Below are 23974 nucleotides of genomic sequence, written 5' to 3'. Positions count from 1 at the left end.
TGTGACAATTTGAATGATCAAGTCGCGCTCTCAGTCGTACTCGACCTCGACGACAACTCGACGATGGTCAGGAATATCTCTACAAAATACGAGCTTCCTCCCAATCCAACCTTCAAGGAATTTGAACGCTCAGACGGAAACCCTTCCTTATGGCCCGCCAACACTCAACGCGTCGTAGACAAGGATGGGCAAGTAAACTACATGGAATATCTACCTCTGGATCATCCCACGGCGATTCATTGGCGCACTGGGGTTGCAAAAGCACTATCAAAAGCTCTAAACTGGCCGGGTGAGTTTTTAGGTTGATGACTCGTTATATGTTGTGACAGCTTTTCGGTAGCGGGTTCTTCGTATGCTCTGGGAGGATGGCCTGCTGGATACAGATTATTCTGCCATAACAAGGGTCCGGAGAAGAGTCCCAGACAAGATGTATACTTGTTTGGCTCAAGAGCAACAAACAAATTTCGCTCTGTGAACGAGTTTATCCCGCATGCCAGATGGCTTTTTGAAGACGCCGCAATGAACCCCGCGAACTGCGAATGCAAATACTGTTCAAAAAAATCTCAGAGGGAGATTACTGCAAACATGGGCAATGAGGGAATAATTGAGGTTCCGAGCTTTATTCAATCTGTTGTTTCATCTTCTCCAGCTAATCCTCGACGTCCTCCGAAAACTGCTCGAGAACCAATCGCTCATTACGGCGTCCAGAAGGCGCCCAAAGCTCTACGTCGATCGAGTAATATCGTTCCACAATACTCGATGGTAGTTGCACGAAATGCTGATCTTCGTGCAGTCCATTCACAGACAAGTATGCAGCTGAGAAGATGGTGTAGAAACGATGAGGTTGTGTGGTGTGCTTTAAATACACCTATTACAGGGCCACACGGGAATGCTATTCGATTTTGGCCGTCTTTGATAGAGGATACGACGGTCAAAATCCTGGCACAACCTAATTCAACCACATCCGAGAACCAAGCTGGACCTTCTTGCGAGAAAAGTGATGATCCACCTTGGGATGTAACCCAATACACTGTCTACAAAGTCAAACTTCTTGCTGTGGCATGCACCTGGAACGTTCCGGACCATCAGGTGCTCCCATACCAAGCATATCATCCACCTCAATCCCTCCTCGACGCCATAGATGAAATGCCCTCATCCTCCCTGAACTTCGATCGGGAAAGTTGCTCGCAATTCAATCCTTGCCCGGACATGGAGAGCCCTCGTAGTTCCTCTGCAGCACCTATCTCATTTGAAAACGCGGCTGGCCCCTTTGCGGTAGCAGTACAAATTGCAGCTCAAGTCTCTCGATTTTGGGGTTTGTCAGATCCTTGGGAGTTCGCTTATAGTATTCCGCAGTCCTCGTCATCATGGGGGTCATCTCATCCCCAGAATTCAGCTCCTCCCACTTTACAAGAGGTTATAACCTCCGCCGGTGCATCGAATGCAGCTGCAGTAAACTCACGTCCACCGCTACCTCAACCTCCACCGAATCAGTATGAGGCGGATATCTCAGCCTCCCGCCCCATCAGTCCGAGTCGATATAACCAAGTGTTAGGTGTTCCCAATCCGTTATCTCCGGATACAGGCCCCAGTCATACTATCACTCAGACTCGTTATCAGGGCATGTGGTGGGGTCCCGAACGAATATGGGCGGACGACTTTGTCAGAATCAAGATGCCTCGCAGCGCATTGGCACCAAATGGTGCAAAACACATCTTTCCGCCGTCTGGACCAAGCAAATCAGTCGTCAAGCTGTATCAAGAGAATAGTCCAGATGGTCCTCCAGCAGAATCCATTCTTGGCGCACAATCGCGGGGAATCTTCATGCGATTAGACTCTTTGGTGCTAGTAGACGTCCCTACTTACGACGGAGATGGAGCTCGGGGTAAGACAACAAAGGAGTGTAGAGCAACAGGGATGTTATATGAGCTTGCGGATCAGGATTGGGAAGAGTCTGGTCAGATCAGTGATAATTTCAAAGACAGCAATGGTATTTCAACCTCGAGAGCCTCTTCCTCATTTGGAGAACCCAATACCAACCTTCTCCAGAATTTCGGTGAAATGTCATTGCCCCAACCGTCAACATTGGAGCCAACTGTGTTGCCCAATCCAGATCCAACTGTCCCCGTAGAGGCTACATCCCTTGATATCCTTAGCCAGCAAACGCCTTCTGAAGGCAGACCCAGAAGGAGTGTTGGAGGTAGCTCGCCTAAGGAGCATACATCAATTACTGAACAGCTTTCCCGTCCCTCTACCTCCAATAGCTTCCTGATGCCAGCTGCCCCTACTGGATACAAGTTCCGCCCTATACTTGAAGAGGGTTACGAAGCTGTATTCTCGTTGGTGTTGATCAGCGGGAGGTATTACCCTGGGATCCTGAACCACCCTCTGCTAGATGAGTCACTTGAGATGGCGACCCAAGCACTGGTAAAGCCTATACAAGTTGATGGAGATGATACGGACTCTGACGGGGTGAAACAATATGATGCCCTTTGGGCGTTAGAGGGTTTAACTGCGGGCTATAGGAACTCAGTTGACCCGGCTCATTACAAAATGACTAGGAAGAAGATGGTGGATGACGCGGACAAGGTGGCACGAGCTGAGTTGAACGAATACAAAGCGAATCGTGGTCGAGGGGAAGGTACAAGTGGCATGGAAATTGATGACCCTCAACCTCCTACTGAGAATCATGTCCCTATGGAACTTGACGCGCCTTTTTAGTTCTTGTTGCATGTCGCTACGCGTTATATGTATATAGGTGATCGTTAAAGATGAGAGTAGAATAGTGCGACTTGACTTGCGTCTCATTAATGAAGGTGTACTAAATATCAATATCGTCGGCACAACTCTAGCAATTACATCTTTTCAGTTGCAGTTTCGGGTGCTGGTTGCCACCGCTGGTGCTCCTTCTCCTTCAGATATGTCTCTTCAAACTTTTCAACCAGCCGCTCCGCCTCTTGAACATCCCAACCCTCGATAGGAAAGACTCCAATAATAGGGTTCCCCCACCTATCGCAACATGAACCAATCTTCGCAGGAGGTCGGTCATCGAGTTCGTGTTTGGAATGACCATTGGTAAAATTACAGCGTCCGTTACCAGCTGTAGCTTTGTTTTCACCCCGGGATAATAAAACCGAGATGGAAGCGAGGGACACGATGGTTAGCCAAACACCGGAAAGTGCACCCTTTTCGAAAGATATAGGATGGTTTGGAGAACCAAGCAGTCGTGCCTAGAAAAAGAGCTCAGGCTGGTAGAAGGCAAGAAGGAAGGAGATAACGTACGAGGTGGAAAACCACCCATTTCAGATAGTGTAATATAGGCGGAATGAGGTTGAGGTCAATATTTGTATGGCAGACACCTGGATGAGAGATGAAATGTCGCGTGCGTTTCTCGCTAGGGGCTTTGCGAAGCTCGCGGTGATCGAAAAGAGTCGCTATCAGCTCGGTCTGATATTTTGATGCGTTGTAAGGAGCTTTAGAGAGTTTTAGTTGCCAGTCGTCGGAAGTGTAATCCCTCCAGGCCTTTAAAGACGATGTCCAGATGACACGGGAAGTCATTGGGCATCTGGGTGATAGCAAAAGCGGTTCCAGTTCACGGAACTGAGTGGTAATGTGCATAAGAAGTTGAATGGGAAGATTGAGAAAGCACGCACCAGAAAATAATGTCCAAACGTGTTGCATTGCCAAACCCAGCCATAACAGTCTATGCTCACCTCTCCCCATGTCTCGGAGTAGAACATTGGGTGTGTAACGGCACCAAGAGGTGAGGATAGTAATTGTTTTGCACAACGCCACCAGTTAATTCTGTGAAATGTCGCTACGCCAGCGTTGCATATTAGATGGGAAACGTATGGGTAACTGTTCGTGTCCGTGGCAAACATGTCAGCAATGATTTGCAAAGAAAAGATACGACCACGTACTTTTCTTTTAGCTCGTTTGAGAATTTACTGACGGTGCTCAACATCCCAAGGTCCAATTCGTGAAATTTCAACCTCAGGTTCTTCCTGAAGACCTCCGCATGGCCATCATATCCCTTTCGTTTTTTGAGTTTCTCTATATGTTCATCAAGCAAAGTAAACAGCTTTTCCATGGCTGCCTCTGCGCGTTTTTTACTTCGACATGCAAGGATGAGCGTCAATCCTTGGCATGGAGTCTGAATACCGTCGTCGGTATCTCCTGTCAAAGAGAGCTTCTGCTCGACGGGAAGATTTGCGTCTGGAGGTGAAGATTCTGAAAGCTGGTATAACAGCCGTTGGCAAATACCAAAACCTATTCCACTTTTGGTTTGGAAGAGTTAGTTCAAGTATGGTCAATGGTGACAAAAAAACCCATACCCGTTCGCTCCAGTAACAACTATGATGGGCCACGGAGTGAGCATGCCACGTTGAAAGAAGAGAACCTTGACAGTCCTCGACGGCGAGAATACATTATCATACGATTCGGACTTGAAAGATGCAGTGGCTGTGCTACCCGAGGGTTCCATTACCGCGGTCATCATAATGACCTTCAAATTCGACTTGTATTAGTGAATGATTACAATGGCTTATGTTACATTCAGATATGTGTGGTCATGAAGTGTTGAGAGCAGGCTAGGGAGGCTGCGGAAGTGAGCAACTGCCGGAAGTCCCCGCTATCGTTTACAGTGGCGACGTCACGCGTCATGTATTCATGACTCGACGGTCTCCCAATCCATTCAGAAATCCTTCAGGGCAGTCTACACAAGCAGCTGTCACCCCAAACACGACCGGCATATCTTCTTCATCTACCCTTACGCCAGAATATGTCTCCAGTGCCAGTGACCGCTTAGAGCGACAGGGTGCCTTGAATAGTGCACCAGCGACATCGGCGAGTGCGACTCCGACGATGACTTCAGCTCCCTCCTCGTCGTCTACAACAGCGACCCAGGCGGCGGAAAATCGGTTTACAACATCTGCGATCGGTAACCCCCATCGTGTTGACCCTCTCGATATTACTGAAGACGACCCGCCTGCTTATACACCTGGACCAGACGTGCATCGTGGAGAGGCTACAGTCGAATTAGGTCCCGGTCGGCCTTTTCAGCCTCCTCCTCAACAACCTCCTCAACGACATCCTTTAACACAACCACGACCCCCACAACATCCAGGTTGGTCGGCGATTCAGAATCATGTTGTCCCTCCCTCGACGCCTCCAACATTATTACAACAGATCACAGGGAATCTGGTGGATAGATTGAACAATATGTCTACCGGAGGGAACACTTACAACTACAACAGATATGAATATCCTGGAAATTCTAGGCCACCCCCAAGACCCAGCGGATATCCTCCTCCTCCAGGTCCTCCACCTAGCCATCTTGCACAACAGAACACAGGCCCAGCACAACAATATTATTCACCTCCACTTAACCCACCTCCCGCTTCTGATTTTGCCAGAGATTTCTACCAAGCCGGTAGTGGTCCCAATCCGCAGTCGAGCGAAGGTAATACCGCACCTTCAAGAGCTTCTACTACACCCTCTGGTCCCGGTGTCACAGCGGATCCTTCTTCAGGACAACCTCCAGCATCGGCGAATGATAATCGGCCAACACAGACACCAGCACCAGGTCACCCATTGTTAAATGACGGCAAACTGTTAGTATATCCAGCGGGGTTCACGTGCAGGAAATGTGAGCGACAGGACACAGTCTTCAATGGTTTTCTATTCTGACGGTCATCCACTCTCAGGTAACAACATCGGTTATAAAAAAGCCGATCCTAGACATCCATGCAAGAAATGTTGGTCCAAATATGCCAAGCCATTCGCTGGTGCGCTCAGTTACAGCGATTTTTCGCCGAATGCATCCACTGGGTCTGGGACTACCTTCCAGAAACCTCTCCCAATGCAAAATCCGGCACAGCCTGTTGGTCCTGGTCCAAGTAATGGATATCCAGGTGCAGCTGCTCATTATCAGCAAAGCCATCCACCTCCAATTCCATTCCATACATCGTTCCCCCCTCATAGACCCCCTCCTCCCCTGCAGCATCCTTCAATTGTAGTTACAGGTCCTGGTTACCGACCATATCCGCCTGGAAGCATCGTTTACAAACCAGGTGACGCAAGGATAGGTGGACAGATGTGTTGGAAATGCGATGGGGACGGTATGGTGGACATGTTGTTTTGGGAGGATAGATGTGATGTTTGCGGGGGGACTGGTAGGATTTTTAGGTAGGAATTTAGGTTAGGGATAATGTTTTCAAGATCTGGGACTTTCCTGAGGGTTACTTTTACTTCTATGTTGTTGTAAATGAAAGACGATTTAGGCACAACCCTGGGGTGTAGCCGGCGCGCACCCATTCGCCTATATCAGTACTTCTACAGCACCCCAAACTTACCATGTACATAAGGCATCTAAATGTTCAAATACATGCAGAATAATACAAGTTCTACAATCTTCCTGTCACCCACCTCGCTACCAATGAGCTATGTCGGCTTCAGCCTCTCCAAATAAGCTAGTTTGCTTAATGGCAAAGCCTTCAACAGGTTCATCACTATCAATGGATAGTTTGTAAAACTCTTCGAACTCGCGGCGCAAAACCCGCAGAATATGAGTATTTATTTGCTCAAACTCAAGCAAAAACCCGTCGTGTCCATCTGGCGATTGTATAATCACGAGCTCCGCATCAGGAATATGTGCCGCAATTTCCTTCTGCTCCGATGGAGTAAAAAGGCCGTCTGTAGCGATACCAATGACCAAGGCACGAGGAGGCAATGTGGAAAGCACCCTGGCGACCGCCTCAGACTCGTTTTCTTCCATCTCGATACCATCAACGAGAGAGACAAGGCGGCGATCGCGAGAAACGTCGTGTGTGTCCATTTTGCGTGTGATGTGGATGTAACAGTTGGCGTCGAATCTGTTGATGAATTTTTCGCCTTGATAGCGTAAATAAGATTGAGCGGAGAAGATGGTCGTACTGGGAGGAGTGTGGTATGGTGGTGCTTGCACCTCTTCAGTATCCGGTGGCAGCGATAACGAGAAAAGCTGCGATTTAAGCTTCGACGCATTTCGATATCCGTCGTTATGGGCATTACGTGCATCATTCGCAGCCTGTATTCTCGGAGATCCGGGAGGTGTCAAGAGAGAACTTTGCGTGGCCTTTCCTTTCGTAATCTGTGCCTTTCTTCCGAAACGACTTTCGAAGGAATCACGAGAGCGGTAGGTTAGAAGGGCACTCATACGAGCAGCAGATAGACCAGAGGCGGGTTGCGAGGTGTAGTAGCCATCTTCGTATCCTGGATCGCTGTAGATGCTCTGGCGTTGAGCTTCACCCCAGCTGATACACCAGGCAGAATGTCGTGCGGAGGTAGCAAGAGGTATTATGTGACGGACGTAGCCTGAAGGTGTGCAAAGAGGCCATTCTAGAACAGCCATACCTCCCATGGAGCCTCCAACTGCGACTGCCACAGACGACACACCGAGATGATCCAACACCAGTTTGTGAAGTCTAATCAAAAACGAGGGATTCAATGAACCAGTATTCGTTCCCTCGAGCTGAGCCACGCACCTGACATCGTCTCGAATCGTCGACGGAGGGAAATCTGGTCCATGGGTTCTACCCGTATCGGGGTTCATTGTGATGGGTGATACAGTGCCATACGGAGATCCAATGACATTGCAGCAAATAATGAAGAATCTTCTGGGATCGAAAGCTTTTCCGGGTCCCATTAACGGCCCCCACCTGTACGGAAGAGGAAGAGTGTTGAACATTCGTCATTCGACCACACTACTCCATTGGCTCAACGCACCAATCTACAACATCCGCACTTCCTGTAAAGGCATGGCAGATAATCATAGCATTATCCCTCGCCTCGTTGAGGGTACCCCAGGTTTTGTAGGCAACAGGGACCTCACAAAGCTCTGCGCCACATTCGAACTGAAAGGTTGGAACGACGTAGCACGACTGATCGATGAGAGTAGATAAATTTTCGGTAATAGTTTTAGGATTTTGAGGCGTAGACGTCTGCATTCTAGCTTGAATCGATGGGGAGATGTTGCTCTCACTGAAGGCCTGTGGGGGTATTATAGGATTGGCACTATAAGTGTGTAGCAATGATAGCCATACCGAGCGAGTAGAGCGCAACCGAAGGCTAAATCAAGCCTTCCTTCAAGTGAGCGCGTTGCCCGTGATGAGGAATTCGGCGAAGTAAGGTAGACTTGTTGTGGTCGAGTGTTTCAAAAAAAAATCAACGCCGGCCCGGCCACGGAAAGCTTGCTTTACCACGACCATGTCAAGTTCTGTCGACCAGCTGCTTGAGCTCATTCTACAGCTCAAAGTAAGAACTTTACCTTCGTTGTTTGTTTTATGAATGCTGTACGAGCTTCGCTCATTAGTCTTGTCTTTAGAAAACTACCCCAGCTGCTGCGAAACAAATTTTGAACAGCCAGCCGCAAATAGCCTATGCAGTCATTACACTCCTTGTTAGTATGAATGCCATTGATATCGAGGTGTTCAAGGTCCGTCCTCGCTTGTAGCTACCCCAGCTTAGCTGAAGCTATTGACGGCTTAGAAAACGCTAGCAGACTTCGCAACGTCGCAAACTCAAGCAGCTACGGCGGCTACACCTTCACAATCAACACCTGCACCTGCGCCCGCAATTCCTCCTCACATGCAACAAAATCAGCAGTTGAACTACCGTGCTGGGACACCGCCTACTGCTACACCAACGCCTCCAATCGCTCAACCTCAACCAGGGTATAGCCACGGTTATCCTCAACCTCAGGGACCTGCTGGGTACAGATATGGCGTACAATCAACACCGCAATCATCCTCCCAGTACGGAAGTGGTCCGCCAGGTGGTGGTTATGGTGGCTACTCACAACAACAGTCTCAACAGCCATACCATCATCCGACACCTCCGTACGGACCACCGCACTCTCACTCTGCGCAAGGCTATGGCCCATCGTCAGCAACACAAGCAGCAGCACCACCACCTCAAGCACTGAACTCAACGGCGTCGGTGATTTCACAAATTAATCCAGCAATTCTAGCCGAGATTCCTGAAGAGCAGAAAGTGTGTCCGATCAGGAGGAAGTTTCCCCCCCTGTCCCGCTGACACCGTGTTTTTGTGATAGGCAATGGTGATTCACGTTCTTTCAATGACGCCCGAAATGATCAGTAGGCTTCCGCCACAGGATCGGGCAAATATCGTGCAGCTGGTGAGTGTTGATATCGGCTCAGTTGACTACATACCCATGGGATTTTTTACTTTTGCAGAGATCAACACTGGGCTTGTAAGACCCAACCAAGTTCCGAAATTGGTCGTGAGTGACGGTGGATTTATTGTGTTTTACTTAGTTATTCCAATAATTTTCGTAACGCGCCGAGCTCGAAGGCCATCGACACCACAGACAGATGGAAGTACAGTGCATGAAAAGTAAATGTCCCATGAATGGAACTTGAATCAATTTACGGCCTCAATGGCCAATACCCTTCTCGTAAACCGTGATACTCTCGACTTCCTCAAAGTTGTATAAAGGCTCCAAGACGGCGTTCTTCCTGAAGAAGAGGTAGCGTTTGATCCAATAAGGCAAGGTCTTTGTACCCTGATAGGAGATATGTTTCCACGTGGGAACGGCGAAGATGTAGTCGAGTTCCTCGAGCGTTCGTTGTTTCGTTTCTAAGGTAACAAAAGGAGGTGAGATTTCCGGATACCAGAACGTCGTCGTGAAGAATTACCAGGTAATAGGAAGAAGATCAGGATGAATGCCAGGACGTTCATTCCTGCATAGAACCCGAAAGCTAATTACTTCAGTCAGCATAATGTTCGAAGGATTAGGACTAGTGTTCCTACTTACCTCCTTGGGGTCCGAAAGCCGCGAGCTGCCTTGGGAAACACACCGATACAACGGCTGCCCAGAACAAATTGGTAGCTACTGCCCAGGACCTATGTCGGAATCAAAATCAGAACCTACTCAATCAGAGATAGAGCTTGAACACTAACATGCCCATTTCACGGTGCGTGAGTGGGAAGACCTCTGCACTATACTAGAGACAGAATCAATCAATCAATTAGCACCTGACAGATCGTGAAGAAATGCGGGATCCAAACATACCGTAAAAGGTACAGGTCCCTCGCCAGGAGAATAGAAAGCTAAGAATGACGTGTTAAGAAGGGTGTCCGAATCAATTGACCCTTTGATGACTTACCGCAGAAGATGAAGACGAAGAGCGCGATGAGAGGAACTCTGGCTGAATTATCGATGGGGATCCAGAAACAGAAACCAGCCGCCAATAATGACCATGCCATGTTCGGGAACGTGAAGAGAAGTAGGTTTCGCCTCCCAAAAGTATCGATAGTCTTCGATAGGAACGCCGTGAGTATGAAACCAGACTTTTGAGGTTGATGATACTTACCCAGACAGCAGGGAAAGCAAACACAAAGTTGACCAAGCCAAATCTGTTTTTATTTCATGAATCAAACGTGATGATCATGAAGGAGGATGGGATATTAACTGACCCAAATGAAGCAAGGAGCGCCTGCTTTTGGGTATAGCTCGCCTCAACGAAGATGGTGGAAGAATAGAAAGCGATGATATTGATTCCGCACATCTGTTGAGCAATCATGACGATGAAGCTAGCCAATGTTGCACGCCTGATTCGGGGGATAGTGAATAACTCTGTGAATCGCGCGAAGTAGTTGGCGCCTGGATTCAAGTTGAGTGAACGGGGCAAACTTGACATGGCTGCTGAACATGGACTTTACCTCTGATAACTTCGAACTCTTCCAATAATTGACGGTGGACATAGTACAGGTCTCGAGCTGCTTGCAGTTCACTGTTCCTCAGCCTTTTGAAAGAACTGTAGGCTTCCTGGTACCTGTAATATGCTGTTACTGTCACTACCCTAGTCTGGAACGTAATGACTACTTACCTTCCCTTTTTCATCAACCACCGTGGTGATTCAGGACATAAAAACACCATGAGAACGAGAGGGATCGCGGGGAGAAACGCAGAACCAAGTTGTAAGCGCCACGCGATGGCGCCAACATTGAAGAATACAAGGTTGGCGCACAAACCGATGAAAATACCAAATGCAACCTGGTGAGCATTATTGAGTGTTGTCCAGTAATCACTGCAGCACATATCGATTGAGGACCACACGCACCCATAGCTGCCATGACATTACAAGACCACCGCGAATACTCGCAGGGGTGTTTTCTGCCGCATAGACCGGGACTGTTGTCGCCTTGGGTCCCATTCCTATGCCCAGTAAAAGACGAGTTACCTGGAGGCAGAAGATTTGAACATTGCACCGTTGATTGCAGAAATTCAGCGATCAGCTAAAACTCACGAAAAGCTGAGGCCAGGTCTGAGAGACAGCAGAGCCGATGACGCTCAAAGTACAGAAAATCCCACAGAAAAAGATGGTTCCCCTGCGGCCAAAAAGGTTATTCAAAGGGTCGGTAAGCCAGCATCCTATCAATGCGGAGGCAATATAAGGACTTGAAATGGAATGATCAGTCGGGTTATTCGGAGGGACTGACGAGAAGGGCACCCACGCGGAATTGATGACCCCAACAAGCCACTGATTTCTGGCAGCATTAGGGTCACTGGGAGATGGGTCGATACCGAATTCCACAGGGAAGGACAAGTTGGCGGCATTGGAGCCCGTCTGATCCCAACCTCTGTTTGAAAGAAAAACATGACTCGTTGGGTAAAGTCAGGTGAAGGGTATCGTGGGTACTGACTGTACCGCTGCTGCAACAGAGCATAGGAGAATAGTGAAGTAGAGCTGTCGTGGTTGGCTCCATTTGTCTAGAATATTGGAATCAGTGGCTGAATGAAGGCCGACTCCAGATCGAAAAAGACTAACGCGTCACTTCACGTCGTATGACTTCCTTGTCGTTTTCGTCTAGCTCTGCAATTCCTTCAAAGTCCTTTGGGTTTTGGGCTAGAAGAGCGCCTTTCTTGAAGATGGACAAGTGTTCTTCAAATCCCTTCTCTCGCACAAAGCCTTCCACTTGAGCCATCAACTTGCCCTTCGGGATACCGTAAAGAGGATTTTGGATCCTTGGCGCATTCAAAATTCCGTCAATAAAACGACTGGACGCGAAATGAAGCGCTTACTTTGCGTTCACATTATTGACCAGGTCAACTTTGTGATGCTCTTGCTCATCATGCTCGGAACCTTTCTCCGCGCGTGAGTGGTCGTCCGACATGGTGGGTTCTAGCGGGGAGAGGGAAGCCTCGATCGGTTCTGCAATGGGCTGAGAATCCCTTCTTATAAGCGTTGGTATGTATTGCTCCCGCTGTCATCGATAGTTTGATGAGAGACGGACACGTCGGTATCCTACAAGAAAATTTATATTGACCGGCTCCACATGGGCACATGGGCAGTCGGGTAAGCTCGAAAGAACTGCTTACGATCTGATCGCGGTTTGCGTCTCGAATATTGGAACCACCACACTTTCGAAAGTTGGAATTTTCCGTGATCGGGCGGGAGTCACCGCCATCAGTAACTGAACAGCTGCATTGCATTCCAGTTATAGGTCACTTTCAAAACACTTGTATGACCACCTCTTTGAGCCGCCATGTAGCATTTGTTTCCATGAATAACATAGTCTGGGGCTACTTGGCTATGGAGTATGTTAGTCTGTGGGTCCGTCGCGAGTATGCAGCGCTGCAGGTGGAGTGCTTGGAAGTGTTTTTTTCGAAAACGGCCTACAATTGTTAGGATAAACTGTCATACTTTATTCATACTTCTCTAGCGAGCCCACACCTAATATTCAATATCCCAACTTCAAGTACCACCATCCGTCGTATGGTAAGGAACTTGAAGCTTAAAGGCCAACGACATAGTATGAAGGAGCAAGTCTTCAGGATCTGTCATTCTCCTTGTTCTCATTTACGTTGTGTATTCGGTATGTGAACAAGTTCAAATAAGAATAATAAACTTCAAACGGAGTCGTTGTTCACGAGGAAGTAGGCGAGAATATGTACCTGCCTCGATTAACATAACTAGCGAAACCTGCACGGGTATCCATTTCATCCACAGACCTGGATGGTGAGTGGGTGAGATTACTTGTGACGCGGCCAAGGAGCTTGAAAACACACCTCTTCCTCATTTCACTTGCCCAAGTGATTCCTTTCAGTGGTGGTGCATTCAATGCCGCTCCAAGAATTCCCAACACTAGCCCAACGACCGCTTCCAAGATGACCTACTGGTAATCAGAACATCGGATGATCCCTTGAATCTGAGAAGCTTACATCTTGGGGCAGAGCACCCTCCGGTTTTCCGAGAGCCTTCAGATGAGAAAGGTCTGGTTCGAAGACACCCTCATAAGTACAAATACCGTCTCAAGGAAACCGAAGCTCACGTTCGTATGTCGAGAATGCAGCTGTTGAACGTCAGACAAAGAATGATTATGAGTTGGAGAGAGACTCACTGTGGAAGACTATGATAATTGCAAGAAAGAGTACAAAACCTCCAAACATGGCGGTCAGTTCTGAATAACGTTTGACGCGCCAGTAAGAACACGTGTCGGAAAAGTCTCTTCAACTTTTGCCGCCTTCACTGGCCGGCGTCCTTTACAGCGATGGCGTTTCCAGTTCCCTCTCATTTACCTCGTCGAGCAGAACCGCAAGATGTTACCTCGAAAATTCTTTCGAAAATGGATGAGGCGACCAATAAGACACTGAATTCAAGTCTCGCCAGAGCCTGGCTCAACGAACTTGACGAAACCATACAGAGCACCAAAGTACGCTGTACATTCCTCTCAATTGCTAATTGCTTGCCTCTAATATGTACCAGCAACGTATTCATGACCGCATTCACTCGGATTATCCTCAATTTGAGGAGCAGTTGGTGACGTCCAGGACCATACAGGAACGACTGAGAACGCTGAAGAACAACGTTGACGATCTGGGAAATTCAATATCAAATCCCGAGGTACGACCCGTCGTATCTTGAGATCCGTTCTTCTTCACTTCCAATTTAGACAGGTCTAGTTCCGACGCTAATGGACGCGTTGAAGGCCCATTCCGCGTTAGCCCGTGAAGCAGCCAAAGCGAAAATCCGGCATGAAGCTCTCGAACACCTGTCGAAGTGCTATGCGAAATATCAGGAACTATCATCTCTATCTGAAGCTGGGAAATTACCAAGTGCTATTCACTGCTGCGAAAATCTTTCGCAACTAATACAGTGTGCACCTTCACCCTTGGAGCAAACAACGGTCATGCGTGATCTCAAAGTAAGCATGCCGGATATCTGATAATCATGCCTCTCCTCAAATCTTCATGTACTCTTCAGCAAAAGTTCAACGCCACCAGAGCAAGAACCGAGGAGCAGCTTAGTGATGCTTTCGTCCGGAGTGTTTCTGTTTCCTTCCAGGAGGTATCGATCCACGGCTTAGTACAAGGTAAGCACTGTTCAGAACCATTACCTATCTGCTCACTGGGGTTTTCAGTCCGTCAATCAGAGACGTCCCTGTCTCTACAGGATATTCTGTCCTCCTTGTCGTCAGACGCCCTTTCCAATCATCTGTCCACCCTTCGACGGGATATCACCACTCATTTCATTGAAGGTTTCCTCAAACAGCCTCTGTCATTAACCTCGTCGTCTGAAGGAGAGGTCCATAAACTACTCTGGTTTCCTTCACCCCCCAACAACGAAGCCCTTCCTACGCGTCTTAGCAACCTCTCACAAACGTTGGAATTCATGTCTATTCATTTCTTCTCTAAACTTCCCGCTCCACAGCAGAAGACGTTTCCCCGTTCACTATGCAAATCCCTCGCGAACAATGTACTCAACACGTTACTAATTCCCGCATTACCCAGTTCATTTGCAGACCTACCTCCTTATCTAGAATTAGTGCAGGAGGCAGTGGCTTTTGAGAAGAAGTATGTCATCGAACTTTTGGGGAACAACGACAACGACGAGCAAGTCAAGCAGTGGGCGGGTGGTGTAGGCAATCACTATGAACGGCGAAGACGTACATCCGTATTGGACGAAACGCGCAAGGCCATTATCGAACCAGAAAACCCTTCTGACGTCTTCGTAGTTGAAGTTGAAATATCCCGCGAGCATGAAAATCCCGCTGTCATTCCTATTCAGCCTCCAGTTGACGAACCTCCTTTCAAACACGATGACGAAACTTGGGGCTTTGATTCCGATGACAAGGCTGATGTTGACGGTTGGGGTTTTGACGATGATGTAGAGGAGAAGACTGATGCAGCCTCGTCCACTGAAGTTCCGCAGAGCGATGGGAATGCGGATTCTGGAGAAGAACCGGACCCTGGGGATGCCTGGGGATGGAATACGGAGGAAGATCAGTCGTTTGACAGCGGAGAAGCGACTGACGAGTCCGCATGGGATGACCCTTGGGGAGAAAGTTCCGCATCCTCAGATGCTGCAGAGGTCCAATCCCCTCCTCCCTCGATCAAACCAGCTAAGGTGGCCAGGCGCCTCGAGAAACTCGCCAATAAAGGAAAGAAACGGAACATTGACAGTGTCTCCTCAAGCTCTCCAGAAATGGTACAGTCAACAGACTCTAATTCACGTTCTCCACCAAGATCTTCGGCGCCCATGCAGCCTCCTTTAAAAACACCTAAGGGACCTCCCGAACTGTCACTAACATTACCAAAAGAGACGTATGTTGTGTCTTCCCGGATGCGTCAAATTCTTGCTATTGTGAACGACGTATTACGCGAAAGTCACCAGTTTGCAAGTTCGCATCTCACCACGAACCACGACCCAGAGGCCGCACAGCCTGGCTCAGTTCTCGCACGGACAGCTGCTTCGGTAGTAGATCTGTACCGAGCTCTGTTTCCCTCCGTATTTAGTGCTCAACTGGAGTCCGTAGAGGGACCGATTCGGTATTCCAATAACTGTCTTTATCTGAGCCAGGAGGTCGAACATTTAGGTGCATCTCATAATCTGAAGGAACTGCAGGATTGTGGACACCGTTTGAAAGTACTGGGGAATAGTTGGTATGCTGATGCCATTGTATGTTGCTTGTTGTTCTGTTAGTGTCATCTTTCTGAAAGCGTTTTTAAGGAGAAATACCGGACATCTGTCGACAAGATACTTTCAGAAGGTGCATCGGGGTTCACGTATACTGGGGAACAGGATAGGTATGATGAATGCGAAAGTGCAATGAATCGTGTCATTCAAGAAATCCGACGGTTGCAGCGATGGAAGGTTGGCATGGTTTCATTGGCCTAAACAGGATCACTTCTCATACAATTCAACTAGAATTTGCTGACCAAAAGCAAGTACTATATGGCTGTCGGTCTGGTGGTCGATGCTGCGCTCTCTCGGGTTCTACAAGACATCCTAGAGCTCCCTGACATCCCAGAGATTGAATCGCATCGTCTAGGTGAACTGTGCCGTATTTTGCATGCGTTGGAAGGTTTATTTGTGGAAGATCCTGAGCAGGTATATCATCATCTCATAACGTTTCTGTTTGAATTTGACTCTCGTTAACCCCTACAGCCGTCATTTGTCGCTGCTTATGTTCCTTCTTGGCTGAAATATTCTTATCTTTCTGAGTTACTGGTGCGTACACAATCCGTCAAATTCTTTCAGTCGTTTGACGGCATGCTATAGGAAGCTTCGATGGCTGATATTACTTACCTATTTGAGTCGGGCGTCCTGGTCGATTTCCAGATCGACGAGTTGATTAAGCTGGTCAAAGCTCTCTTCGCTGATACCCCATTACGGACCAGTACTATTAACAAGCTACAAGTAGGACACCCCGTCATGTCGGAGGCGTAAGGGACCTGTCTTTACATTGCTCTGCCACGAGCACGAGCCTATGAAATGATATGCAGTTTATATACTCAGGACACGATGACAACTCCGTTTTCACATTACAAACAATAGTTCTAGGCTTGGCGCTTGTCTGTGAAGGATTTAAGCCTGAAAGCGTAGGTGAGCGAAGTTTAAATATGCTAGAATGACTACGGGGAATATTTACCTCTGGTAATCTCTGCTGGCTTTGGCCTCGGCGCTCATCTGAGACCCACTTTGCTTTTCCTTCTTCTTTTCCTTCCGTTTCTTTTTCTTCTCCCCCTTCTCAGCAGCTTCATCCATCGCCAGGAAATCCTTGATCGAGGGCAATGCAGAGCTCTGAAGAGGAACAAGACGCATCACCTCTTCCTCTTCCTCCTCTAACTGGCCATCTTCATTGTCATTCGGAGCTTGAGGAGGTGTTGATGTGGAAGCACCGTGAGAAGTAGGTTGTATTAGGGAAGAAGTTGCAGGTTCCGGCTTGATTGCTTCCCCCTGGTCGTCAACAACCCAACGACCAGGTCCGAGTTTGGCATTCGTTACTAGTAAGTCGTCTATCTCGACTTTCTTCTCGGTCATGTCCTTTTCTTCGCCATCTTCATCATCGTCTCCGAGCTCAATGCCTTCATAATCTCCAGCGTCGGCGAAGATATCAAAGTCATCGGGGAGGTCATCGGGTTCAGGCTCAGGCTGTTTCGGTTGGGATGATATTCGAAGCGTTTGCTTCTCCACAAGTGCAGTCTGAATGTCGCTGCCCGCCTTAACTTTCTCCTTCTCAGTTATGTCCTCCTCGGTCACCTTCTGTTTCTTCTTCTTCTTCTCGCCGTCCCCTTTCACTTTTCGTTTTTTAGCCTTCTCTTCAGTAGCAGAAGTACCAATAGGTTCCAATCCGATGGGTTTGAATTTTCCCCTGTTGAGTTCGGCTTCTTGTAACGTCGAGGAAGTTGAACCGGCACTGGCCCTCTTATCCTTCAACTCACGGATGATCTCCTCCCGCGTACGTTTCTTACCACTGGGTGCAGGTGCTTCTGTAGTGGCTTTGCCACCCTCCATAAAAGCCTTTTCCAATTGCTCATCTTCCTCAGCAGCTCGTCCCATTGCCTCTTTTGCCTTGTTTTGTTCAAGAAGGGCCAGATCGAGTCCTTTGACGAGTATTGAGTGCTCCCCGTCTCCTCCCAGATATCGACGTTTTGCATCGACCTGAAAACCGCTTAAGTACCGAGGCATGTCTTAGAAAGACGAGGCGTACGGTCTGCTTATCCTGGTCAGCTGTAGATTTCTCGAACTCTTCCAGTACCGCTTCAACCTGTGGACGGATAGAAGATATTACTATACATGCTCTTGAAGGTACACAAAGGACACTTGCCTGCGCATAATCGTTCCCATCTCCTACCCGACGCTCGGAAGCTCGATCCCGGTATTTGTCGGCCTTTTTCACCTTCCGTGGCTTGAAACCTTCGGATGAGCCGATAACATTGGGTTTCCTTGACAACACAATAACTAAGATCTCAACGGAATGGATATGATGAACTAAGAAGGACCCACTGTCTTGTATGACCAGTTTTAATGGACAGAGAACCTCGTGAAGTTGAGGTACTCGGGTTCTGGGAGGAAGTCGAGAGGAGATTTCTAAAAAAAACCTGAGTTGTGGGAATGAGTGTTCAGCAACATGGTTAACGAGTTCATACCTGATCCATTCTACGAATAAATACAAATACGTGTTGTCAGGTTGGACGCAGAGGCGGAACCTGGGCGGAATTAATAGGGAAACCTGAGAAAATCCGGAACCGCGTGCCACCGTGCCACCTGACTCAACTTGACTCTGAGCAAGCCTTTTTCAAACTCCAACATACAGGTCGAACGGGCTTCAGTTGTCTGGCGGTGAAGTCCTCTTCCTGTTATCCTCTATCTGTTTCGCATGTTCCAAACGGTCCTGCTATTCATCACCTGCTGCAATATATTCAACTCATGTTACTTGTCCCCTGAAAACAGGCTCCGAATCGTCTCAAACGCCTCAAGAAGCATCGGAATTCCTTGAAAAGATAAACCGCCTTTTCGATTCTTACAAGTCTGAGATGCGATATCAAAATACCCAGGCACGTAGACATCCATTCTGCCTAGGAATTCCAATCCGGGATTAACGTTACTCTCCTCCTAGACATACAACCCTCCGAGAATGAGAAGATTAAGAGAGAACGAATCGGCAAGGAAGCTGAAGGGGAGTGAAAATGATGACGGGCGAAGTTATGACGGCAGAATCAGCCAGGTAAGTCGCTACATCTCTTGGTCTATTTCCAAAGTCTAAGCCCGCATCTGGGTAGGTTCAGGGGAAGGACTTGAGATCGACGCACTCCAGAAAATCGTCCTTCACAACGATCAGAGTATCCTCCGATCCTGATGTTACACACGTGCAGAGTCTTCCGAGCTTTCAGAACGACTCAGACTCTTCTAACGCCCAATGCACCTCCTCGGATGAGTGCAGCAGTGTGAGCGATTGGTATCCGACTACCGACGCTAACGACTGGCTCCATTCATCACCTTCGACATCTCCCACGCCATCAATTTCTCATGAGAATGCCATGCCAATCAGGAAACGACGGCCTAGATTTTCAGAGACTTGTCGAACATGGATGCAAGGTCGCTGTGAGCGGGGGTATAACTGTCGGTATATCCACGGGGACCTCGAGTATGAGGTATTATGGCGCAATTTAATAGCTCTCATGGAAACTCACCACCGAAATTTCTTTAGCACCCACCAGATATCTCGAATTCTCAGCGACAGAACAAGCCACTCTTTTCCCAGTGGACTTTTACCATGTACGATCACATCAAAGTCCGTGTCGGACCTGGGTTGGCAGTCGAATCTGTCACGACTGGCTTTGAAACTCCCTGGATCCATATCACTGGTCTCCCATCCACTATCACGACAGATGAGCTCTCCCAGCTCCTACAGAAGTATGGAGCAGTACATGACGTCAAGATTCATTCCCGACGTCTCCCGATAATAGCTGCAAAGGCTCGATTTTCAAACTATCCTGAGGCTCAGGCAGCAAACACGGCGCTTGACGGAACCTCCCAATGGGGTAGCACCATATCAGCAAAATTGTCCCTTAGTACCACCGATGGGCGAGCGGCAGTAATAGACGAGACAACCGTCAAAATTCGATGGGAAGCACCATCAAAACAGGCGTATGCGGGGTACCCCACGCTTGAGCGGGCAGAACAAGCAATCAGCGTCGCCCGCCTTCGTTACTCGGAAAATTTTATCTCTGCTCAAATTCACGTTGGCATTCCGGCTGTGGGCAGGCATACTGTTCACTTTCGGAATCTACCAATTAAGACCGAGAAGAAGCACATGTTCCAGTATGCTCAGCCAGAAGATGTGATGTGGGAGAAGGTCAATTACAACCACGTCACCTATGCAACTAACGGACTCAAGAGAATTCTTGAATACAAGAATATCGAATATCTCAATTTCGAAGTTCTTCCCCCTCCTTATCGCGACGGTTACGTTCGCGCCTGGGTCCATTTCACATCCTCCGCTGCTGCCAAGGCAGCCGTTGCAGCGCTGCACCATTATAATCCGCGCTGTACTGGGAAAACGCGGGTTTTTGCTGACCATGTCCTCTCTCTCTCGTATCGGATTCCCCTACTCAGATACTCACGCGCTGTGCACGAAGTCGATGACCTCCGTACCACTCTTTGGCAACGAGGAAAACGCAGCTCCACCATTTCTTTCACCCAACACGAGAACTCCGTGACTGTGAAGCTCTCAGCAACAGATGTCAAGGAATTGGGAGAACTCAAGGTGGAGCTGGAAAGGGTCTTGGAAGGGGAGACCGTTTGTTTAGACGGAAATCCGATCTGGGACGGATATTTCAATCGAGCTGAGGGCCGCACCTATCTGCGTCAGTTGGAAGTTGAGTATGCGCCTGTCACGATCTTGGAGAGACCCCAATCTCGACGATTGGTTATTTTCGGTCACCCCTCCAAGCGTGCACTTGTCGCTCGGGAAGTCTTGAATAAATACAAGGAAATCAGCGGGGGTGAATTCCGCTATCTCCCTATTCCTGGTCATCTTATGGGCCCTTTCCTGGGAAGACAGTTTGGTCCCCTAACGCTCCTCTTGGGCCCAGAGAATGTAACGCTCGACATGTGGAATCAAAAGTTACGCATTCGGGGCAAACTCTCGGACTTTCGCGCTGCTCGACAAGCCCTGGAGAAGATCCGGACACCATCTCGAGCGAAAGCGACCTCTTGTCCTATCTGCTTTGGCGAAGTTGAACTACCAATTATCCTGTCGTGCCGACACTCATACTGTCGCACTTGCCTCTCCAGCTATCTTCTGGCTGCGAAGGACAATCACCATTTCCCTTTATCCTGTCTCGGTCACAATGCCAAATGTCCCACCCTCATTCCACTTTCTGTTGTCCAAGAGTTACTTCCTGTCACTACATTCCATGCACTCGCTGAGGCTGCATTCACATCTCATATCGACACTCATCCGGCTGAGTTCCATTATTGCCCATCACCCGATTGCACGCAAGTTTACCGGCCTGCACCCCCCGGGACGGTGCTCCAGTGTCCTTCGTGTCTGGTTAAAATCTGTCCACGTTGTCATGTCGAGTATCATGAAGGCTTTGATTGTCCAGAGAAGGAAGGAGGTGATCGTTTATTTGACGAGTGGGCTAGAGATCATGGCATCAAACATTGTCCTGGTTGTAAGATACCGATTGAACGTACGGAAGGGTGCAATCATGTCACTTGCACGCGGTGTCGGTCCCATATTTGTTGGGTGTGTATGGAGACGTTTCCTCGTGGTGAAGGGATTTACTCTCATATGCGAGCAGAGCATGGCGGTATCGGGATCTAATGTAACCTATACTATGCTTATGCAGGTGTTTCCGGACGGTTTATGAATGTATGTCTTGTTGATTATTTGTATATTGTACGGCACAAGTTAATGTTAAGTATGTACTTACTACTTACACCACATAGATACACTATGCATTATCATTCTAAGCAGGGCTTGCCTTGCAACATTTTACTATGGTTTACGCAATACGCAGCAGACAAAAAAATGGACCAGGATGTGCGAGCTTCAGTTTCAAGTTTTCATACTGTACCCTTGCTGCTTCATCCACGTCTCTCTGCTACACGACAGACAATTTCAACCTATTCTTCTCCGCATTCCTACCGGATCTCCGCCCAATACGTCCAAAGTCCAACCAGGAGATTGAGAAACACCCATACGGGTAAAAATGCGAGGCGTATGAATCGTGTATTGAGAAACATGGCCAAGAGAGCTGGGACGCTAGGAAACTATAAGTAGGAAAGGGTTGACCTCGGTATCGGCGGGTGTACATACTTATACCCCTTCACTTGTGGACTGTACCGCTGCAACAGTGCATGCCAAGAAAAAGCAAGGGGAAAAAGAACCTCAAGATAACCCTTTTATTTCGCGTTGAGACTTGAATTCTAGTGTCCAAATTTTGGAATACAGAAGAGGAACACAGTTTCGGGAAAGCCCAAAATCAACGAATTCATCAAACTATAGGTCGTGCTCGGGTATACAGTATCATTCAAGTCAGATAATATCAAACTTCAAGCTGCCTCTGAAAAGCGCTCAACATCCCTGTCAGTTCCTCCCTCGTAAAAGAACTCTTCAACACTTCTTCATATGTCAACCAACTCCGTTCTTCAGTGTCGCTGCAGTCGTAGAATGTATCCTCTCCATCATCTTCAGACTCATGTTCACTATCGGATTCGTCGTCTGCAACAACGTATGCAGATGCCACAGCGGGCGTTTCGGAGATAGTAGCTTTCACTTCTCTCCATGCATCTTGCTCAAAGATTTGGAGATTTTCAAGGCCTCCACAGGCCGCGGACAACTCCTTCGCAACCCCCATCGATGTCCCAAGGACTGTGAGTTTTCGGATGTGTAACATCGAATCGGCTGGAATGTCAAAGGACTCGAAAGACCTGCTTTTGATAGCCTGAACCACCAAGGGATCGGTGTCGTCGCTGTAGGTGAAGTTGAACTCTAGCTCCTCCACTTGATGCGCGAGGTACAGGAACTTGTTGCGCGTAAAAATAGTCTCCATGAGATAATTTTGGAGCTGAAAAGAGACACGACGGAGGGAGGGTAGGCGCTCGGGGGACATGAAGATGCCGTTCAAAATGGCTTGAATGACCATGCCGAGAGGTTGTTCCCTTTCATTTTCAGGTCCGGGGAGAAGTGATTTGTTTGCGTGTTGGATGGTTATAGATTGACAGAGATGGTCAAGCATTTGGAGTCGGTAAATTCCAGCATTGCCGAGGAGGACATCGACGAATTGCAAGCCGTGAGAGGAACTGAGAATGTGAACGTCCATTGAAGACACCCGAGTAAAAATAGCGTTCCAGGTGCGTGAGACGAGCAAAGAGGATTTGATAAGGGTGGCTCGTTCGGACAGTGAGAGCGATGAAGACCAAAGAGTAAGAATGATCTGCTCGGAGAGCTCAACAGGAAGCTGAGGAGGGGCAGTTGTGTTTGTGGAAGGCATTTTGTTTATGGGGCAGTGGTGGCCATTCTCCAGGAAGGAACCCAAGTTTATATAGAGACACGCTCCCTTGGCGTCTTGGACGCCGATATAACCGCGAGGCGTGGCTGAGACATTCTCGATTCACGGATATAACGTCCGTTGAAAGTTACGGCAGATACTAGAATAGCGACGAACTTGGCTGAGGATGCGTCAAGTCCTCGAGGTCAGTTATACCCTCCTCGACGGCACAGTGGATCCTCTGAAGGGACGGGAATACGGTGAGAGAGGCTAGGAATTTTCGTTAGGAACTAGCGGTGCACCTTACACAGGGGCTAAACTTTGACCCCTTCCTCCGACGCGGCGTCTTCTGGCTAATCACCACCAAGATATAGCCAAAAGCTTACCCGTTTCGAGACCGGAAAAATAGGTGAATTTGAATTAGGATTCCGTCATTCGATTTGATTTGTAAACACGGTCGATGTCCGGTCCTGCTTACGATAACCTCCAACGTCGTCTATTGTGGTCCGAGCTATATACGAGGGAGCTGTAGGTTGGGCTGAGGGCAAGCGTTAGCTTGACCAGGAACGCAGGAAGATCACGCTGCTGGGTGGGCGGGATTTTCCGACGATTATTTACTCTCTCGCAATAGTAGTTGTTTCTTCACTTGTTAATATGTTGTTGGCTGTGGAATTTCAAGACAAG

The 23974-nt window shown here is 48.3% G+C and overlaps 11 protein-coding genes across 12 annotated transcripts; 5 read left to right on the top strand and 6 right to left on the bottom strand.

Annotated features, from left to right (window-relative positions):
• Positions 1 to 60: 60 nt before the first annotated feature.
• On the top strand, positions 61 to 2721 carry E1B28_007286 (uncharacterized protein; the record flags this gene model as incomplete). The annotated part of the gene is made up of 3 exons (XM_043152008.1): positions 61 to 289; positions 341 to 736; positions 794 to 2721. The coding sequence occupies exons 1-3, from the start codon at positions 64 to 66 to the stop codon at positions 2719 to 2721; spliced, it is 2550 nt and encodes an 849-aa protein (XP_043010092.1). The 5' UTR covers positions 61 to 63.
• Positions 2722 to 2817: 96 nt separating this feature from the next.
• Positions 2818 to 4483, bottom strand: E1B28_007285 (uncharacterized protein; the record flags this gene model as incomplete). Its single annotated transcript, XM_043152007.1, has 5 exons — positions 2818 to 3230; positions 3283 to 3600; positions 3654 to 3858; positions 3921 to 4277; positions 4335 to 4483. 5 exons carry the CDS (start codon positions 4481 to 4483, stop codon positions 2856 to 2858), a joined length of 1404 nt encoding a protein of 467 aa, XP_043010091.1. The 3' UTR covers positions 2818 to 2855.
• Positions 4484 to 4641: 158 nt separating this feature from the next.
• E1B28_007284 (uncharacterized protein) lies at positions 4642 to 6571 on the top strand. Its single transcript, XM_043152006.1, has 2 exons — positions 4642 to 5647; positions 5706 to 6571. The coding sequence occupies exons 1-2, from the start codon at positions 4669 to 4671 to the stop codon at positions 6188 to 6190; spliced, it is 1464 nt and encodes a 487-aa protein (XP_043010090.1). The 5' UTR covers positions 4642 to 4668; the 3' UTR covers positions 6191 to 6571.
• E1B28_007283 (uncharacterized protein) lies at positions 6431 to 8147 on the bottom strand (the record flags this gene model as incomplete). Its single annotated transcript, XM_043152005.1, has 4 exons — positions 8082 to 8147; positions 7765 to 8027; positions 7524 to 7697; positions 6431 to 7463 (listed from the first exon to the last, which is right to left on the bottom strand). The coding sequence occupies exons 2-4, from the start codon at positions 7983 to 7985 to the stop codon at positions 6431 to 6433; spliced, it is 1428 nt and encodes a 475-aa protein (XP_043010089.1). The 5' UTR covers positions 7986 to 8027; positions 8082 to 8147.
• A 79-nt stretch (positions 8148 to 8226) lies between these two features.
• E1B28_007282 (uncharacterized protein) lies at positions 8227 to 9421 on the top strand. Its single transcript, XM_043152004.1, has 5 exons — positions 8227 to 8292; positions 8363 to 8473; positions 8527 to 9030; positions 9092 to 9175; positions 9234 to 9421. The coding sequence occupies exons 1-5, from the start codon at positions 8245 to 8247 to the stop codon at positions 9252 to 9254; spliced, it is 768 nt and encodes a 255-aa protein (XP_043010088.1). The 5' UTR covers positions 8227 to 8244; the 3' UTR covers positions 9255 to 9421.
• A 12-nt stretch (positions 9422 to 9433) lies between these two features.
• Positions 9434 to 12282, bottom strand: E1B28_007281 (uncharacterized protein; the record flags this gene model as incomplete). Its single annotated transcript, XM_043152003.1, has 16 exons — positions 12086 to 12282; positions 11832 to 12028; positions 11707 to 11773; positions 11518 to 11643; positions 11310 to 11460; positions 11124 to 11243; positions 10890 to 11056; positions 10723 to 10835; positions 10477 to 10663; positions 10374 to 10416; positions 10167 to 10317; positions 10073 to 10110; positions 9961 to 10004; positions 9815 to 9903; positions 9696 to 9758; positions 9434 to 9636 (listed from the first exon to the last, which is right to left on the bottom strand). Exons 1-16 carry the CDS (start codon positions 12175 to 12177, stop codon positions 9434 to 9436), a joined length of 1851 nt encoding a protein of 616 aa, XP_043010087.1. The 5' UTR covers positions 12178 to 12282.
• Positions 12283 to 12784: 502 nt separating this feature from the next.
• E1B28_007280 (uncharacterized protein) lies at positions 12785 to 13475 on the bottom strand. Its single transcript, XM_043152002.1, has 5 exons — positions 13405 to 13475; positions 13336 to 13356; positions 13226 to 13278; positions 13073 to 13176; positions 12785 to 13015 (listed from the first exon to the last, which is right to left on the bottom strand). Exons 1-5 carry the CDS (start codon positions 13451 to 13453, stop codon positions 12931 to 12933), a joined length of 312 nt encoding a protein of 103 aa, XP_043010086.1. The 5' UTR covers positions 13454 to 13475; the 3' UTR covers positions 12785 to 12930.
• A 37-nt stretch (positions 13476 to 13512) lies between these two features.
• Positions 13513 to 16733, top strand: E1B28_007279 (uncharacterized protein; the record flags this gene model as incomplete). Of its 2 annotated transcripts, none has more annotated exons than XM_043152001.1 (9): positions 13513 to 13716; positions 13770 to 13907; positions 13961 to 14208; positions 14268 to 14376; positions 14425 to 15962; positions 16014 to 16157; positions 16212 to 16394; positions 16452 to 16514; positions 16566 to 16733. In XM_043152001.1, the coding sequence occupies exons 3-9, from the start codon at positions 13978 to 13980 to the stop codon at positions 16731 to 16733; spliced, it is 2436 nt and encodes an 811-aa protein (XP_043010085.1). In that variant the 5' UTR covers positions 13513 to 13716; positions 13770 to 13907; positions 13961 to 13977. The 2 variants fall into 2 exon arrangements, with proteins under 2 accessions (XP_043010085.1, XP_043010084.1); XM_043152000.1 differs by having other exon boundaries at positions 13957 to 14208.
• A 12-nt stretch (positions 16734 to 16745) lies between these two features.
• On the bottom strand, positions 16746 to 18512 carry E1B28_007278 (uncharacterized protein). The gene is made up of 6 exons (XM_043151999.1): positions 18437 to 18512; positions 18294 to 18388; positions 18115 to 18232; positions 17998 to 18054; positions 16936 to 17948; positions 16746 to 16877 (listed from the first exon to the last, which is right to left on the bottom strand). Exons 1-6 carry the CDS (start codon positions 18443 to 18445, stop codon positions 16844 to 16846), a joined length of 1326 nt encoding a protein of 441 aa, XP_043010083.1. The 5' UTR covers positions 18446 to 18512; the 3' UTR covers positions 16746 to 16843.
• Positions 18513 to 18555: 43 nt separating this feature from the next.
• Positions 18556 to 21866, top strand: E1B28_007277 (uncharacterized protein). The gene is made up of 5 exons (XM_043151998.1): positions 18556 to 18678; positions 18741 to 18844; positions 18907 to 19014; positions 19070 to 19441; positions 19498 to 21866. The coding sequence occupies exons 2-5, from the start codon at positions 18824 to 18826 to the stop codon at positions 21619 to 21621; spliced, it is 2625 nt and encodes an 874-aa protein (XP_043010082.1). The 5' UTR covers positions 18556 to 18678; positions 18741 to 18823; the 3' UTR covers positions 21622 to 21866.
• A 408-nt stretch (positions 21867 to 22274) lies between these two features.
• Positions 22275 to 23326, bottom strand: E1B28_007276 (uncharacterized protein). The gene has a single exon (XM_043151997.1). The coding sequence runs from the start codon at positions 23291 to 23293 to the stop codon at positions 22346 to 22348; it is 948 nt and encodes a 315-aa protein (XP_043010081.1). The 5' UTR covers positions 23294 to 23326; the 3' UTR covers positions 22275 to 22345.
• Positions 23327 to 23974: the final 648 nt, after the last annotated feature.

This window comes from Marasmius oreades, chromosome 4 (assembly GCF_018924745.1).
Source record: "Marasmius oreades isolate 03SP1 chromosome 4, whole genome shotgun sequence".
NCBI lineage: Eukaryota > Fungi > Basidiomycota > Agaricomycetes > Agaricales > Marasmiaceae > Marasmius > Marasmius oreades.
Note: the sequence above shows the minus strand (reverse complement) of the source record. Positions and strands in the feature narration are given on the sequence as shown.